Here is an 18,667-nt window from a genome sequence, read left to right as displayed (position 1 = left end):
TGTGCACAAAGCTCCCAAAATGCATCACTCTGAAGGCAATGCGTGTTGGAGCACGAATCGAGCTGAAGAAATCATCCATTTGGGTTCACGGATTGGCCAGCGGTTAAAAAAACGTGTGGCTGCAGGCCAACGCGAGAGAATAACGCTCGTAACCGTATCGATTTGCTTAATGATTTGTTGAAAAATGCACGTGGCAACCGGCGTGTTGGCGTCGGTAAATCCGGTGCGAGGGGAAGTGCGTTGGCGTGGCCGGCGCGGCCTGCCGAGGAGCGTGCGTCATGAGATGCCCCCGGGGCTCCGGCCACTGCCTCCCTCCCTCCCTCCTGCTCCTGCTGCGCCCCATTTCTCCGCGGGGTCAATGCTTCTAGCGCGGCTCAAGATGCCGCACCACGGCCGCAATGTGGGCCCTTCTCGACCAGGCCCGACACACGAGCCGAGTCTGCGGAGAGGGCAGACAAATGCCTCGTCCGCTCGTTCGCTCCGGCGGTCTGATGAGTTTAGCGAAATGGACTTGGACGGAATGAATGACTACCGTAACATATTTTATTCAGTGGACTTGCTTCATAACCGTGAGGGTCCCTTAATTTAATTTCATGTTTCGTTTGGGCAGTACTGTATGTCGGAATAGTGAAACTATTTTTAGAGATGGCCGTGAAGTTATACGAAGCCGATCAAAACATTCACTTGGTGGTTCTTTCAACGCTGGCTGAGTGTGTGCGCGATTTTGATAGATAACCAAAAAAAACCCAACATCTTACTAAAATACTAATATTAATATCATGAATAAAAGTACGTATGTTAAACCTGTCTTGCACCGTACATAGCCACACTGTGCTAATTGGAGGTGTGGGGGAAGGACAATAACTAAACACAAAAAGAAGTTCTACAGAAATGAGTTTTCAATTTAGATTTAAAAGTGCGTAGCTTCAGTGACTTCCTAATATCAGAAGGAAGAGCCAGAGAAGCGCATCTGAAAGCGCGCAATGCGGCGAAAAGTACAACTGCAACATACGTAAACGGCTGTGTTTATAGCGCGCACACACACACATAGTGCATTGTACATGAATAATAAACAACGAGAGAGCGGCGGTGTCGATGCAGTTGAAATCGGCAGTGAACACGACGCGATGGCGCCGCTGCCACCGCTGCCACCGCCGCGCACTCCCGATCCGCCTCGTCGCCAGGAATTGCTAAAGTGCACCTCTGATTTTGAACGCGAGTGTGGAGCGTTTAGCAAGATGCCCCGAGTGTTGCATTTGCCTGTAGCAGTCTGCTGGGCTTTGCGTGGCTGGATGGTTAACACGGTTAGCGGGCGTGAGGTCACGCACCCCCATTTAGACATTCACGTGTGGCCGGCTCGAGATTGGGCAGATGTAGACTGTGTATGATGGATTAGCAGCTGAGAGGCTCTGGTTGTGGCGTAGAATAAATGTGACTTATGAATGAGGAGTACCGTTTGGGCCGTGCACGGGCTCTGTGTGTAACCCATGTGGGTGTCCTGCGCTTGGAGAGCGATTCGGCCTCGCGACGTTGCAAGTTCAAATCCCGATCAGCGGCTGACACCCCATCGTCCATATGGGGGTCAATCAAATGAGTACCACATTGTGGCGTTAAGCCGACATGCGTTGTTGCCTTTTGAAGTCGCTGGCCACTGCCATATGAATGTGATATTTGTACCACTGAACAGGAGGGCGCTTTAATGTGTTGGCTATGTTTGATTGCCATGCCGTTCTAAGGGAGGCAATGTAAATTATCCATGAGATGGGAAACACGCATGGCAGAGACAAGTTTCCTAAATGCCTTTAATACACCCACAGGGCATGTTTATTTTCACTGTGCGAGAAGTGGATCGCATATCCAAAGGGTTTCATGGTTGAATTATGGTGCCACAGTTTCTTCGAGATGCATATGGGTCGCTGTGCTTTGAGTTGCTGCGAATCGGAACGTACCTTCTGGTCACTGCGTAAGGGAGTCCACCGAATTTAAACTCAGTGTTTTAAAAGAACCCGGAATGTAGTTTACCAAAGCTCGTTGTCTGCCACCAATGCTGTTAGCCGGCGAATTAATTTACCACAGCACAGCAAGCAGCGTGTAAATGACGTAGTCTATGTGCATTTGCTATGAGTCATACGATCTTTCAGGGCTTTGTTTTTAATTTGCTCTGGCCTGTCAGGCTTTAGCAAGGGGAGTCAGGGCTCGGTGCAAGTCAGAGTTGCTGGGCGGTGAGGACGAGAGGGCTGGGGGGGACGTGGGGACGGCGAAGTAGGAAAGGCCTGGGCAGCGAGACCGCTGTCGACACGTGGAATGTGCACGCGGCGACGGCTCACACGGCACAGCGAAGCGGCAGCGCCCCGTCACGAATCCCGGGCTTAGCGTTCCACAGCACTCGTGCACGCTCGTGGCCGCAGCAGTGGCAGAGGGTGGCTGTGCAGCAGCAGCAGCAGTGCTAGCGAGCTCACCTACTCAACCATGGCCAGGCCACCCGGTCATTGCCTGTACATCTACACCGCTGTGTCAGGGCAGAGCAGCACTTGACTCGCAGTCAGAAGGCGATGGGTTTTAATGCCATTCGGAGGTCATTGTTTCAGGGTAATAATTCATCAGTGGTCAGTAACACTGATGCAGTACACTTCTACTTTGTGGAAATACGACAGTGGTTTTCCAAAGGTTAGGTTGATCTCCTTTATGGAAATGTGGAGTTTCCACCGTTGGCTCATTAGTCCAACGCTTGTTGGAACGCTGGAACCCTTTGATTTGATTGAAGCTGAGATTGCAACCTGTGAAAGTGACTTTGAAGCAGCTCTTTGTGCGTCTTTTGATGTCAGATGTCTCCTTGCGTCCGAGGAGCGTGTGCTGATGCGCACCGTGTAGCACCCTTGCTGCAGATTTGTTGAGGTTTTGAGCAGGCTCTTTGTCATTTCACAACTCGAGTGAAGTTCCATTGAGTAAATAAATAATCAAAGCTGCACACCTTTTGGTTGAGTGGTGGGGTGTTAATAGCTGTAATCACTGGGGAGTGTGGTGGGCGCAGCGATATCTTTAAGTGGAGAGAGCCACTCACGAACTCCCCGGTGCAGTGAAACGACTGCGAGCAAGCCTGCATCCTTAAGGGGATTCATGCTGACCTGCCGATCTGGGAGGCTGATATTGTGCTAAAAGTTAAGAATAAACAAGCCCTCATTGGTGGCAACAATGAGAAAAGACCGCGTTCCCATCATCCAACACATTTTCATAAAACCGGCGCCTGTTAGTGTAGCCTCCATGCAATTTGAGAGGCACTCTGCGGCTGCTTTGGGATAAAAGCCTGCCTTGAGGTCTGCCCTGCCACAAGGCGGGTTTAGGGTTGTTTGTTGATGTAAGGGGACCCTAATCCCGAGGTGATTGCTCTCTCCCGGCCACTACTCGCGCACGGCTGAGCGGAGGGCTCGCCCCAAGCCGGAGTCCACTGCCCAGCGAGGGGGGCGGCCAGGCCGGGGATCGGAGCCGCTGCCCTGGCGGCTCTCCGCATCGGCTCTCTTGACTCTGCGCAGTGCTGCCCTCATCGCCGCTAAATAAACAAGGGGCGTGCGAGAGCATGCACGCTGGCCATTTGACTTTCAAGACGGTGCCAGTGATTAATGTTTATGTCAGCGATTCCAAGTTACGCTTCTTTACAAACCCGTGTGTGTTTTTACAAGTCGCTCATCTGTCAAGTATTGTGAATGACATGAAGTGCAATAATATGTGGATAAGTAACGCCAAACACCGCCAAAACATAGGGGACTGCACTGGCAGTGGTCTCGAGGCATGCAGCCCAAACTCTGCACGCTGTGAAAGCAGCAAGAGAGGAGTGATAATAATACAGCCTAAAGTACACCAGTGGGTGAGGTTTTCTCAGTTGCTGTAATGTTGTTCTTTATCTTGTTTCATCTTTGTTGCAAGGTGACATGAGATTTGTTCAAACGCTTTTATGTCAAGCACAACGCACGTAGGTACGTGACTTTACCGAAAGAACCAAAGAGTATGGATTCCTGCAGTCACGAAAGCTTCAAATCAAGATCGCTTTACCATTGTTTATAAACTGAGCTACGTGTTGCAGCTAATATTTTTACCAAAAAAACCTGCATTCGTGAATAACCTTTGAGATTGTTTGGTCATATTGAGACGCGTGAACGCCATTTTGTCGTCCTTCACAGGCACACGCTGCTGCCCAGCGGAGTGCTCCAGATCAGCGCCATGCGCAGCGAGGATGCTGGGAAATACCGTTGCCAGGCGACCAACATGGCGGCCACGCGGTACAGCCGGGAGGTCGAGGTCTCCGTGCTGCCGCAAGGTGGGACGGCGCTGGCGAGACGGTGGCCCGGTCCTCAATTCCCTTGCGCTGCCGCAGTTGGGAAGAGCTAAGACAACATCGTTGTCAGGGCTTTCAGTGGGGGGGGGGGGGGATTCTCATTCTCTGTGTTCTATCCTCTCTTTTTTGCATCGTATTGCACGTCTTTATTCTCCCTTGTACATTTTCAATGATCTAGCCGGACCCACATTCTGGCAGAAGACTCGGCTCAACAATCGTGAGGTTAATTCCTGGCTGGGGGTCGTTCTTCCAAGTTTGGTCGAATGAGTGCCACTTTTTAAATCTATACAGCGCCCGAATGCAAACGCATCCCAAGATGCTGTGCAAACAACATTAAAGCTATATTGGGGTAAAAAGTACGCGGAAAGATGAGAGGGAGAGCGCAACAGTGTGGCACAACTCGGCACAGAGCAACCGCTGGGGCCCCGCAACAACAACAACAACAGCAGGGACAGACAGCCGACCCAGCCAGGGAATCCATTGTTGTCCTAGGGATGGAATAGTCCTCGCTATAGAAATGTGGTATTTCCACCACCGAGTCAGGGCCGCCAAAAGAAAAGAGAACTGCCCCACGCTCGCACGAGCACAGACGACGCTGATGTTTATTTTTCACTATTAAAGAAAAGCTTAGGTGTGACTTAAATCAAGGCCCTACAAAGAGCGGATTACGTCACACTCTGCCTGCTGTGGCTGCGTCTGTTTTCTTCTTCATCCATTTCTTGAGTCTTCCCTAATTTTTCGTCAAGCACAACGCAGGAGCCGTGCTGGAATTTTCGTTTGAACTGCGAGAGAACTTGTCGGCGCTGTGAGCGGTCACAGCTGTGATCGGAGGCAGCGCGCCGCAACCCTCCACGTCCCGGCCGCGCTCCCCATGCCTCAGAGAAAGCTCGACCCGCTGTGAAAAATTAAACCGCTAATTAGTAAAGAATAGTTATTCCATTCTTTCTACTTCCTTATTAATAATTCACAGGCCTCTGACTTCTAAAATGCTACACTTGGGGTTTTGGGCCTCTGTCAGTGGGCTTGTTACCGTTTAAATGTACGGTATGCGTACGCGCTTCCACAGAAACATTGCTTTACAAACAGCTCTTCAGTGCCAGCAGCCGTGGGATATACTATAATGCTCATAAACAACGTGTTCAATACTTCAGCGGCCCAACACCCTGGTGATTATTCAGTCTTTCATTGAGTACTTGCGTGGGTCAAATAGGTAAGAAATAACCCATTGAGACTGCAAGTCTCTCTTGTTAAAGCAGGACCTGAGTTACAGAGCCAAGTGCTGGAATTGCATGACCATGAGAGTCAAGTGCAAATATCTTCTGATAAGACTGACAAAGCATATCATAACAATCAATGTCAATAAAAACAAAACACGAATTGAACATCAAAATCGGTGATCGTGAAATGATGTGAGGCGCTCAACACTTGTCAAGGAGCGAGAGAGTTTGACTCCCGTGCTGGTAATTTCTGTGGGGCATTAAAGGGAGGGAGTCCGATGCAAATTGGATATTGAAGATTGTGCGACTCACAGCAGCTTACACCGTGTAAAGGCACAATGTGCAACTTACAAGAGTAAAGCCCTCCACGGTGCAAACACAAACATCGTGTCAAGCTCTCCCCTTGGGGCAGTTGTAATGTCCCTTTTGCAAACATCCTAATAATTAACGCATCACCTAGGTGTTTTGTTGTACAGCCAATGTTATAAATCAGTGTTTTGATTTTTAAGAGTTATGCCACTTTACATCAGGCCCCCAATATTAAACATAAACGCTGAATCATGATGACATATCTTAACGGTGCTCTCTCTTGGTTCAATAAAGGACTTTGCATTGGCTATGAATGAAGGCGTGCGTTTGCACGAGTGACGGCGTTGTTAAATGTTTTCACTCTGAGCTTTGGTGGCGAAGCGCCTCGAGATTGCGAGACACCAACACAGATGCGAGGAAACAGTTTGACAATGACATTCTGTGCCCATCTGGTTTATTTATCGGCAGCTTTCGAGAATGAAATGAAATGTCTTGACAATTTTCCTCGGGGTCGGGCATGATTTTGTAGGATTTATCTTTTATAGATGGACTGGCTATGATATATCAATACTGTGAGATTTGTTGAATTTGCGAGGTTTTTTTTGTTCGCAAAAGAAACCCCCCAGGGGTAAAAGCAATGGTTTAATATTCCTCGAGTTTTTCGTTGTTTATAAAAAAAACACAAAGATGCGGAGTGGTGATTTGACCACAACGCTCACGTAAGATGTGCTTCACTAGAACCTTGGTAGATGAGATAATGACAAGAAACAGAACATATGATTGAGAAGGGCTGTTGTAATTGTCTAAAAGGGAATTGTGTGTACGTGTATGTGTGTGTGTACGTGTGTTTGTGTATGCAAAGCGGTGTGATGGTCGTTATCGCGCTGCACTGAAAACTCAGCATCTCAATTCCTGTTTCTGAATCTGGCGTTGGCCTCTTCAACGCACAATCGGAAGGTCACAAATTCAAAATCCCAGTCAGCGGTCGAATCAGTTTCTTCATTTATTTTGGGTCAATAATCCGGGTACCGATTTGTCACGCGCAGAGGAATGTGAAATTTCCACCGCTGCCTCGCGGCGCCCGTTAACTCCCCGCTTGTGGTGCCCTTGGCCGCGTGCGCAGCTCTGCCGCTCGAGGGATACGAGAAGCCAAACATCACGCAGCGGCCGCGCAACGTGACGGTGGAGGCGGGTGGCACGGCGGTGCTGGAGTGCGTCGCTCAGGGACGCCCCCGCCCCATCGTCTCCTGGAGTCGCCTCGGTAAGAGCCCCCACCCCTGCCCCCCCCCCCCCCCCCCGCTTGACACCACCACCACCACCACCACCACCCACTTTATTTTTGCACGGGAACACGTGCGTCACTTGGAGAGCGAGCGCCCGGCGCGCGATTAACGCTCGCAGAAATAGAGGCGTGCGTCACTCGGCCAGGCCCGGGCCTGTGCCCCGGCATAACACCGTGGTGGTCGTGTTTATAAATAGAGCGAGAACGCTTCTTCACTTGAGACGGGCACTCTGCCCAACACCTACCGCGCCACTGCACTGCGTCACCTCTGGCCGCGAGCGTATTATACAAGCGGACACATCTTTGAAATTAATATCAAACCCGTGTCACCTTGCAACGTTAATAATATCGCTGCTCGGAGAATCGTTTTCCACCGTTTTGTTCTCCGTGCACCGATAGAGAACCATGAGAATGTGGAATTATCGCCACCGCCTCCGGGCCACTAGTTCAGATGAGTGTTGCCCTCCCACCATCTCTCGTTTGCCTTCATTACCCCTGGCCACTGAAGGAAACGTGAAGCCCTATCTCTCACGAACAGCACTTGTGAGATCCCCACCTCTCTCTTCCCAGTTCAGAGTCAGAATCAAAATATTTTATTTAAACTGGAGGAGTTCGATAAGCTGTAAAGCTCTTTTATCACAGACGTCCAGTCGGGGCGGGTCAGAACGTTACAACAAGTAATACAAAAACACGAATGGAGTGGGCAAGGTGAGTTCCAGGTGACTTGAGCTGGTGGCTCCACTGATAAGCAGAAGGCCAGGAAAGTGCGTGTCACTGCACCCAGTCCTGGGCTCTCACCACAACCGGCTCCCATGGGAAGCAGCACAGACTGCATGCGACCACGTGCCGGTCAAGTTGCTGATGAAGCCACTTAATGAGTCCACCTACACCGGGGAGCCCTAGGTGGACTTTTTTTTTGCCTCCTCAAACTATGGGTCACAAGTTCCCACTGAGCATCATCATCAGGGTGCTGGAACGCGCGGTGCCTCTGCTCCTATCTCAAGAAGCCAGAGCGATGGGGCGTTGGTGGTGATGGGAACGGAGTGAGCGAGGTTATCGCTGCATCAACTTGTAGACAGTGAGTTAGTGTGGAGGCAATGAAGGAATAGTTCCAAATAGACCTGATTTTCAGATATTGAGTAGTTCATGGTTGCCTATGACTTTGGCTCTAATCAGATGGTGGTAAGTGCTAATAGCCTTCTTAAGGTGCCTGTGTGTATGGACATGTATGTGTATACATATATATGCATATGTATGGGGAGCGGTGATGTAGTACATAGCGCACTGCTCTGTGAACCTGGCGAGCTGAGTTTCATTCCCAGGCATGGCTAATATCAGTGATGAATATCTGAAGTGGCATCCCCTAGGTCGACTCAGCCCTAAAATGTACCTAGTGCACTGTAATATCACCACTGGGGAAACAAAGGCAGGCGGGCACGGTGCTAGCCACACCACCCAATTGTGTGCCATGTTCACTTACAGCACGTGTATGTAGGATACTGGGGACCTTTATCGCGTGCTTGTGTGCATCTGTGCATTCATGTGCTTGTCTATGTGTGTGCCTGTATGTGTGCGTGTCTGTGCGTGTGTGCGTGTCTGTGTGTGTGCGCGTGTCTGTGTGTGTGCGCGTGTCTGTGTGTGTGCGCGTCCATCCACGGGGGCACTGCAGACCAGCAGCCCCTGGACGTGTACCACTCGCAGGTGCTGGGCTCCGGCAACCTCCTCCTGGCCGACGTGCAGCCGCACCACGCCGGCGTATACGTGTGCCGCGCCTCCGTGCCGGGCACCCGCAACTTCACCACGGCCACGGGGCAGCTCACCGTGCTCGGTGAGTCTCTTCTCCTCCGCGCCAGGCCTTGGCTCCACCGCCCCCCTGAGCCTGTCCGGTGTCGCCAGTGTGGAACCTCCCGGCGTGGGGGCCCCGGCTTGTCGCTTTACAGATGCCGGAGTCCGTTCCTGGGTGATTGCGGCACCGTAGGGGCTGTCCTGCTAACGCTGGCTTGAGACGGTGTCTCACAAACACGAGCACCCGACCGTAGTTTATGTGTCTATTTGTACTGCCCAATAATTGTACTGCTCGCGCTGTTTAAATCATCATTATCAGCCAACGTACAATCCGCTGCTGGGTGAGGGTCCAGCCAAGCCGCCACCATCTCTCACGATCTCTACGCTGCGATACTCAACGTGCCACCCACACACAAGCATCGTTGCTATTAAACTTTAAGAAGAAATCCGTGCCAAATATAGTTTTTTAAGCTATATTTGGCACGAGGTCATCATCAACACAACAGTCTGAAGAAAACCCCAGATGAACACTGGGACCTTTGGCCCCAGTGAGTGCACAGGAGTATGGGGCCCTCCCATAACTCAGCGGATATCAACCGGCTCCTCTCAACAGTCATTTGACCCTGGCACAATGGCCTCCTCTTAGCGGAGGACGTCGTGGGACCTCTTGTGTCTGCACACCTTGGCGGACGGCACGCTTACTTGACGATGTTTCACGCTGATGCTTTCTTTGGGGGCCGTCAGTAGAATGTTCGCAAAACTCCCCCAAACAAAGAAGCGGCTGAAATCACCGCTGTAACGTTGAAACGTAAGTGAGATGGATTTGGCCGTAGCATGTTTTTTTCACGGTCGTAACCTTTGCCGCTGTTGCTGTTAATCCTTCTGGACCACGTCTGCCTCGCTAAAAGACATTTTTATCTCGCCGGTCCCTTAACTGGTGAAGGAAAGCGGTTTCTTTACAGTGTTAAAATGTCACGGAACATTTTTTTTTCCAGGCAACTGGAAAAACAGGCACTGTGCACATACTTTGAATGCAGACGCCTGAGTCTCAAGTGGCCGAAAATCTCTGAAGCCGAGACCCCACTACAGTTTATAGCGATGGCGCTCGTCCCCTGAGAAACGTTAATGCCGCTCTTTATTTCACAATGATGAATTTCCGTCCACTAATAACTGCAGATACAGTTACTTGCAGCTAAGAGCCATGACTGACAGCACGGTCTAAGTGTTACAAGATTTTCACGCTCGATGATAATGCCGTATCAAGCTCACTGCCTGGTGAAGCTAGTGCGGGGCCTGTAGCATATGTTATAAAGGGGCAATAAATAAATAAATATACAATATTAAAACACTATTTCTTTTACTTGCATAGAAAAGTTATTGTATTTTTTCATTTGCTATACAGCCAGATAATACGGCAAATCGCTAACTTTAAACACCCAGTCGTTCATAAAAAGTTGAAGGCAGTGTAGTACTATAGTAGTAGAGCAAGTGCAGAATTGCTGAAACGTAATTGATAGCTTGAAAGCATTTAGCGCGGGGCCCTTGAAAGTACGGGGTCCGTAGCATATGCTACTTTTGCTACTCGGATAATCTGGCACTGATCAAGCTTAATAGCAGAAGATGGTCCACCTCCCGGCACGGGGAGCGATGATTGTTTATCAGATGCCACGGAGCCATTGTTTTGGTTCATCATTGTAGCAAAACGCTTCTTATTGTTTCTGTTTAAAGGAAGACACAAGCCACACGCAACGGCACCGCTCTTGCCTTGGTACTGCCGTGTGCCCGAGCTGTGTTGGCTGGGCCATGCGACACGCGTGACGCGCGACGTCATGACACGCGCGTGACATCGCCGTGAGATCGCTCCCATACTGGAGCGCTACGGCCGAGGTGCTGACCGTGACTTTCAAGTTTTTTTTTTTTGTCGCGAATGAAACTTCAGTCTCACGTTGGACAGCAATGGACATGTGCAGCCTAGGTACGTGCTGCTGTATCTGATCAGAGCCGTATGTGGGTTTTTTTTGGGCCGAGTTCCTTTTAATCTAGAGCTCGGTGTGCGGCAATATCGGGAAGTTATGATCCAGAGTTGAGATTCAGAATCTTCTTCTTGCGTATGGCTCGGTGCATAGCAACTTAAACATCTACATCCAAGCTTGGAAGCCACGTGACGACTTCAGGTGAGGCAGAGTGAACCGCCGCTGCTGTTGCTTCCCCCGTATAATGCACTCCGTTGGCGGTGGTTCACAGCGCGCCTGCATTCCGGGCTTCCGTAGATTTTTCCACTCACGAATGCGGTGACTGGAATTGAGTGAAATACAACGATTATTTGAGGCCCACGGCATCTCGGTTGGGCCTTCTGTCTCTGTTTGCAATTGGCGCCGCACTCGGCCGTGATGGTTACGAGGACACCAGCTACCGTCCTTGCACCGGGCTCTCACGGCGGTGAAATCGTCTCGAAATGACATCAATCTCTTGCAGCTGTCTTCCCTAAGCTGGTCTGGTCTCCAGACCGCGGTGAATTGAGATCTGTGTTGGTGAAGCCCCCCCAGTGCTGAGCTGCCATGTCCTGGTTCGTCTGTCCCAATGGATGCGTTGTACGTCGAGATGTCTTTACCGAGTGTGTGAGCAAGAGCGAGCAGAAGAGCTGCTGCTGCTGACGGCTCCCGTGCATAGTGCACTGCCACTCCTTTTTCTGCCTCTCTCAAATGCCGTGGAGTTGTAGCCAAAGCCATCCCGTGCGATGCCTGCGAGTGGGCGTCGGGGCACGTTTGACGCACAGGTGAGTGAAAAGTGCAACGATCGTCTAAGCGAAGTGGAAATACAAACAAAACACAACGACCTGGGAGAGGAGGGGGTGGGGGGGTATGAACCTCCCATGAGATCAAAAAGTAGTTTATCCTCCTTAATGGAGGCAGCCGGCATCCTGAGCGGCGACAGCAAAGACCAAATGCCGCTGACCCTCGTCCTGAAAGATTGCGGTTCAGATGGGGAGGGGGGGGGGAGAGGATTATGGATAATCTCGGCTGGAGACGGTGGTGGAGGAGGAAGAGCGATGCTCTGTAGGGAAAGAGCCCATTGAGCTCTCCGACCGGACTGAGTCTCACAGAGTCCCTCCTCACTGAGTCCCACTGAGCCGAGTCCCACCGAGTCCCACCGAGTCCCACCGAGCCCTCGCTCTGGATTCTGTGCCACTTTGCTGGCCTGGGCGACTGTTGGCCACAGAGTCGCCAGATGTAGTAGGTGGTCATGAAAGCCGTGGTGGACGTGGCAGTGAGTAAAGGCGACCTAATAAGAGGCAGTTTAGGCCAGTGGCTTATCACAGGCCAAACAATGTTGAGTAAAACTACAAAGCATGAAATTGTCGATATAAATTATTGGACATAGGCTCACGATTAAAAGAAAAATGTCACGCTAGTTGCGGCGTGTGAACGACATCAAAAGAAGTGAATTGATAAACTTCACACGACAATTTGCTTTGATCGAGGGCACTCTGGACATCTGGCTTAATGGCCACTCCTAGTGAGACATGGCGAGACGTGGTGATACGTGGTGATACGTGGTGAGACGTGGTGAGACGTGGTGAGACGTGGTGAGACGTGGCGTGCTGGAGGGTTGAAGCCAGTGCTATGCGTCTCTCCCTCACCGGAAGATGCCCCACAGAGAATCTCCGTGTGTCTCTCCCTCATCTGAAGATGCCCCACAGAGAATCTCCGTGTGTCTCTCCCTCATCTGAAGATGCCCCACAGAGAATCTCCGTGTGTCTCTCCCTCACCTGAAGATGTCCCACAGAGGGCCAAACCTGAGCTGCGAATTATGGCAACGGGCCTCTGAAACGGACTTGCTGGCTCCCGTGGACGACGCCACGTTTTTACAATGACCACGATGGTGTTCTTGATTCCGCTCCCTCCGATACGCCGGCGGGTCTCACGGCGCTTTACATCTCGCATGACACGTGAGAGGGGCACCCCCAGTGGGAGTTGTCCCCGTGGGCACGAGGCGACTCAGCAGCCGGCCTACAAGCGGCCATCAGTCTGGCAGTAAAGGGGGCGACGATTGCTGCTGCTGCTGCTGCTGTGTGAAACCCCAATTGGGTATTTCACATTGCTGTGGGTTACATCATGCCAGCAATGTGTGTGTGTGTGTGTGAGTCCGCGTGAGAGCGCTGAGTCATGAGTAATGGCTGTGCCCTTTGAAGCAGCTGTGAGGCTTTGCTGCCCCTGTTTGTTATCCCTCCTCAGTGCCTCCGCTCCCTGTCGCCGTGTGAGAGTATATCATCGTAATGTGAAAGAGAATGTAATGTTATTTTCCTTTCCGATCCTCCTAGTTATTATTTAATTAATCTGTTCATGTTTCTTAATCTGCTGCTATTGCTCCTGAAATGATGTATAGGTAATTTTAGAAAACGGTATTAATGATTTGTAATTTTTTTGTTTATTATTGTTCTCATCAGAAGTATAATTTGAGGAAATACATTAAACGCGCGTAACGTATATATGATTTGATAAAATTTGTTTAGCGTGCAGTACAGTGCGTTCCTCATTGTTCATTCACGACGGTGCGGCGTTTAATTAAGCAGACAGTTTATATTGGATGCAAATCTAATTTGAGGACCTCGGTGCTGACTCGCGCCGAGGTTCTCATCGCTGGAGACGGCCGCGGCTGAGCAGACGCCGGTCCCTCACCGCATCGCTCCGCTAAATCGATCGACGGCGCGTTCGCCATCACGCACGCGCACGGCGACGCGCAGTCGGTCTTCTCGGGCGGTCACGACGTAGAAGACGTGGATCTCATCGCAGAGGCACGTGCGAGGCACACTTTCGCGATTTGCACGCATGGACGCAAACCGTACGCCGCACATCGCCGTTCGTGCCATGAATCTCATAAAAACAAACGGACCGTATTTGAAAAAAACGGTCTTTCCCATTATAAATAAAATTAATAATTCACGCTTTCATATTCACACGCGAGCGCCTAACGTGCGAGCGCTTACGGACGAAACTACGGGATGAGCGGCACGTCAGACGTGTTATTGGTCAATATGAGGCGCGACGGCCGATCTGGCCGTGATTGATGTTTGTCGTGATCTGGAGAATTTGATACCGCATGCGGCAAAGCCGCACGCAGTCAGAAATGGGGTATTGAATGGTCGGTTGAGGAGGCCGTCAGAGATGTGACCCTGATGTCTCCAAAATTCCCACGCTGACCTTTAGCGTGACCTCTGCACAGCCTCCTTCTGCATTGATCTGTTTGTGTGCCTAGGGGCTCTGAAGCCTCTGAGGGAGACCATTAACATTCAGTCTCTTCGAGTTAATGTTACTCCCAGGGACAACAAAGTGTCATTTGACGGCGGCGGGGTCCGCGCGCCACTGCGCGTGCGTTCACAAATGTAGCGTGCGTGAGGAGGAAGCGCCGCTCAACCGGACTTGTTGGGAGTGAGGATGAGGCGGCTGTGTTTGCGTCAACGCACGCCACTTAAATTGTTGGGTTTCGATGTAGGTCCACAGAGCTGGGACAGTTGTTGGCCCCGTTGCTGTGCCGCTTGCTTGGGTTTCCCCGCCGAAATTATACAGATTTTTTTTCAATGCAACTTAACACAAATTATGCGAAATCAAGATAAAACATGATTACCATTTGAACACGAGTAAACTGCACCCGGACATAAGCGATGAGCAGCCGCGTGAGCGTGCGTGACGCGTGCGTGTTCTTGTGAGAGATTAGCATGGTTGGTTACGTACGGTGCGAAAGACGTTCAACATACGTACGTACACACAGATATGTGTGCGTACCACGTGGCACCAAGGGGTCTGAATGTTTGTTGCGTGCGTGCGTCACTACGTACACACGTCAGTGCGTGTTTGTGTGCGTGTAAATACACGCTCATACGTTTGTATCCGCCGGTGACGAGCATCTGGCATAAACTCTATATTAATTGCACGTGTGTGCATATGCGATTTCAAAATGTTTTCCATGGATGCATGGGCTCACAAGTGTTTTGGTAACGTTTGTGCCAGTTATTTGTGAGGACTGTTGTTGTGTGTGTATGCTCATGCATACATGAGCACATGTGCACAATTGTGAGTAATTGCGTGTGTGTGTGGTGTGTGTGTGGTGTGTGTGTGGTGTGTGTGTGTGGTGTGTGTGTGGTGTGTGTGTGGTGTGTGTGTGTGGTGTGTGCGTGGTGTGTGTGTGTGTGTGGTGTGTGTGTGGTGTGTGTGTGTGTGGTGTGTGTGTGTGGTGTGTGTGTGTGCGTGTGTGTGGTGTGTGTGCGTGTGGTGTGTGTGTGTGGTGTGTGTGTGTGGTGTGTGTGTGGTGTGTGTGTGGTGTGTGTGTGTGGTGTGTGTGTGTGGTGTGTGTGTGTGGTGTGTGTGCGTCCGTGCGCCTGCGCATGCAGCGGCGCCGTGGTTCGTCGAGCAGCCCGAGAGCGTGAGCCGGCCGCGTGCCGGCACGGCGCGCTTCACGTGCCACGCCGAGGGGGTGCCGCCCCCCGCTGTGGCCTGGCTCAAGAACGGCGAGCCGATCCACTCCAACGGACGGGTCAAGGTGCTGGACAACAGGTGACACATGCACGCACACACACACACGCACACCGTTAGTCTCAGACTGGTCAGCCAAGTGCTGTTAGTTGCTGTTAGTAAGCACGTGATGGTGGGGTGGGACTACGACGACTATGCCGAGATTCCTTTGTCTTCCTAGTGCCGAGTTTACTTAAGGGAGGCCCAAGACTGGTTCCATGGTGTGCCTGCCTAGGAATTGATCCCAGGCTGGCAATTGAAACCAGGCCACTGGTATCATAGCGTGCACTAATCACCATGCCACTCACGTGCGCGTACAAGTGAATTTGAGCACACACGTAAGCCCCAACACCTGCTCTTCTTTGCTTTATGCACGCTAACGACTACTCGTATCGCAGATTATGGGTTCAATTAGGCGAGAGGAGACCGCGTGATAATGCCCCTTTAGAGCTGTGTGCAGGGGGTAAGGTCCGGAGACCGCATTGAGCTGAATTGAGGGGAATTGGTAGCGGCACGAGTGGACGGCAGACAAAGAAAAGTGGCCGCGCTTGGCACCCTCGAGCCTCAATGGAAGATGCCGGCGTTGCGTGGCTGAGTGGCCCGCGCAGTGTTCGCTGCTGCCTGTGATCCCGGTCGGATTCTATCCTGCGACGCTTGAATTCCAACAAATTCTATTGGCCTTTGTTCCACCCTTAGAGAGAGCCTCCCCAGGGTCGACTTTACCTAAATGGGCACCTGGCGCTTTGTTTACAACATCTGCGGAGGAAATAAAGGTGGCAAAGTAGCGGCGCCGGCCGCGCTCGCGGCGGCGCTCGCGAGCCCCCCAGGGACGTGAGGGGGGGGGCCCGCGGATCCTTAACTCGGGCCGCTCGACGGACATACCGCAAACCTCCGGCCGGCGTGCCCGGCCGTCGTCGAGTTGCCGCGGCAGGTAAAACAAGCGGTGCACTCGCCACTTTGTCACCGAGATAAGTGGCGCGGCTCCATAGAGATTCCAGACCGAGAGGCCTCCGGTGCCCAGAGCACCACTCGCCCGCACTTTGTGTAAACTTGGCCAAGCCGCTCAACGTCACGGGCAGCCCGGGAGGGCAGGGCGCACGGAGCACCCTCGTGATGGCTCCACCTGTCTCGGCAGCGGCGCTTCTGCTGCGTGTGTTCTGTGCTGAACGTCGGTGTGCGTTATTGCCATACCTGCGGTTTTTTGTAATTGTTTGTACAGAGTGAGTGCTTTGTGTGGATTACCATATTGTATTATAGTGCTTGATTTTATTGTTTTTTGTTTAAATTCTAAACGTCCTTGGTGTGCCATATCTTTGCTTGATGCAACTTTAGCACTGAATCGTGTGCGAGTTTCACCTTCTTTTCAGCAAGCTTGCAATGTTGTGCGTTCACAAAGTCTAAAGACCTGTGACAACACAGTTGTTGAGTGTCCAGTGGTATACGAGGCTCGCACAGGCCAGTGCTGAATGCTAGGCCTGTGTACAAGGGCCGTTTAGCGTCAAGTTTTTGAAGAGCATACCGTGCCTGCGCTATGAATCGTTGGCATATTGTGGTCGTCATGGGCGCCGGTGTACGGAATGAAACGGAGCAGGGGGGGAGGGAGCCCCCCCATCCCAAGCGTCCTCCTGTTGCGTAGCCCAGCGCCCACGGGCCCCCTTTGCCACCGCACCGCCTGCGCCCCCCCCGATGGACGTGCCTCCGCGGCCTGAGCGCCGCCGCCGCCTGACGCCGCGCCCCCCGTACCCCGCAGGCTGGTGATCACGCAGCTGATAGCGGAGGACGAGGCCTACTACCAGTGCGTGGCGGAGAACGCGCTGGGCAGCGGCACGGCGGCGGCCTGGCTGGGCGTCGTCGTGTCGGAGGAGCGTCCCGGGGCCCCCCGCGCCGTCACCGCCCACACCGTGTCCAGCATGGCCATCCTGCTCACGTGGGAGCGGCCTCTGCACAACGCGCACCGCGTCATCGCCTACTCCGTGCACTACATGAAGGCTGAGGGTGAGCCCCCCCCCTTACAGCATTCCCAGCCTCGAGCTGGCCGTGCCGTTCTCTTTTCTGTGTTTAGTTTTTGTCCTTCCCCTGCATCTCCGATGAGCACGGTTGGCTACATATGGTATGAAAGAAGTTCAACGTTCTGCTGTGATGCCACGGCTCTCTCTCTCGTGTGTGTGTGTGGCGAGGTGAATAGCGGTCATATAATTCTACATCCAGGTTAGTTCACCTGGAAGTGGCTTCAGTTAAGCGAGTGTATTGCTTCATTGGCCCTATTGAGATTTTGACTTGCATAGAGACCGACAGACTCGCGCTGAGGGCAGAGTGATTCACTACAATGTGGTCGAGGTTCGCTCAGTGTTTCCACATCGCATACCGGGCTTTCTTTTGATAACCATTTCTCTGAGATGCTAAAGTCTGAATCTACAAGGGCGCTGGCTTTGCTAAGGAAATATAATGACTGGTGATGTCTGTGTGAACCTTGAATGCGATTGATCACGGCTACATTCTACACTCACTGGAGTAAAGATTGCCATTTTAGGGCCAGTGGAGAGGTGTCAGGTTAGCAATAGCAAGGTAGCTTTCCCAACTTTAAAGTCTTACAGTTGTTCGATATGGCAATAACTTAAACACATACATCGTGCAAACGTTGGAGGCAGGCAGAGGAATAAAAGTGATTTGTGGAAGACAGAGAATGCGATCTACCTGGTTTGTAGCGAGAGGTCGGTCCAAGTGACATTTGGAAAGAAGACGTGAAAATGTGGAGCGGATCGCGGGAGGTGATGGCACAAGTGGTGCATAGAAGGGAGGCCGAGAGAGGAGCCCATTGATTGGATGAGGTAATGGGGGCCTGCAAGGCAGTCTGAGGGGAGCGGTGTGTTGGCCTGGTGGGATCGGAAGGGGGCCCCCTCGTGATTCGTGGAAGGAATGAATGAAGGGCCCCTCCGGCTGACCCTGTGGCCACGAGTGAGGAGAGGTCTTGGTGATTCACAGGCCCCATTCAATATCGAGGCCATGCTTCATGGGTCCTCACACTGCCCAACGGACAATTTGCAATTTGGCTTAAATTTGGCAGCACAACTCAAAGTGGATCGTCACACAATAGACCGCGGCTTGCCTCACATTTTGTTGTACGTCCCATTCAAAGGGAATGTAGACTCTTCAATTTAAGCTGCGGAGCTGAGGGTGAAGCCACCCGTCTGTGTTGAGCAGCTGTCTCTTAATGTCAGCAGCGTTGAGATGTGTT

At 51.8% G+C, this 18,667-nt stretch overlaps 1 protein-coding gene across 1 annotated transcript in view; it reads left to right on the top strand.

The window, feature by feature from the left end:
• Nucleotides 1-18,667, top strand: part of LOC144722156 (protogenin-like) — a 72,782-nt gene that overhangs the window by 8,407 nt on the left and 45,708 nt on the right. Inside the window, exons 3-7 of the mRNA XM_078600330.1 lie at nucleotides 4,176-4,312; nucleotides 6,980-7,117; nucleotides 8,808-8,966; nucleotides 15,312-15,474; nucleotides 17,183-17,427. Of these exons, the coding sequence (XP_078456456.1) occupies nucleotides 4,176-4,312; nucleotides 6,980-7,117; nucleotides 8,808-8,966; nucleotides 15,312-15,474; nucleotides 17,183-17,427 (842 nt within the window). The remainder of the gene's footprint in view (nucleotides 1-4,175; nucleotides 4,313-6,979; nucleotides 7,118-8,807; nucleotides 8,967-15,311; nucleotides 15,475-17,182; nucleotides 17,428-18,667) is intronic.

This window comes from Lampetra planeri, chromosome 13 (genome assembly GCF_965212315.1).
Source record: "Lampetra planeri chromosome 13, kcLamPlan1.2.h2, whole genome shotgun sequence".
Classification (NCBI taxonomy): Eukaryota; Metazoa; Chordata; class Hyperoartia; order Petromyzontiformes; family Petromyzontidae; genus Lampetra; species Lampetra planeri.
The sequence above is the reverse complement of the archived record's forward strand: the minus strand, read 5'-3'. Positions and strand labels throughout refer to the sequence as shown.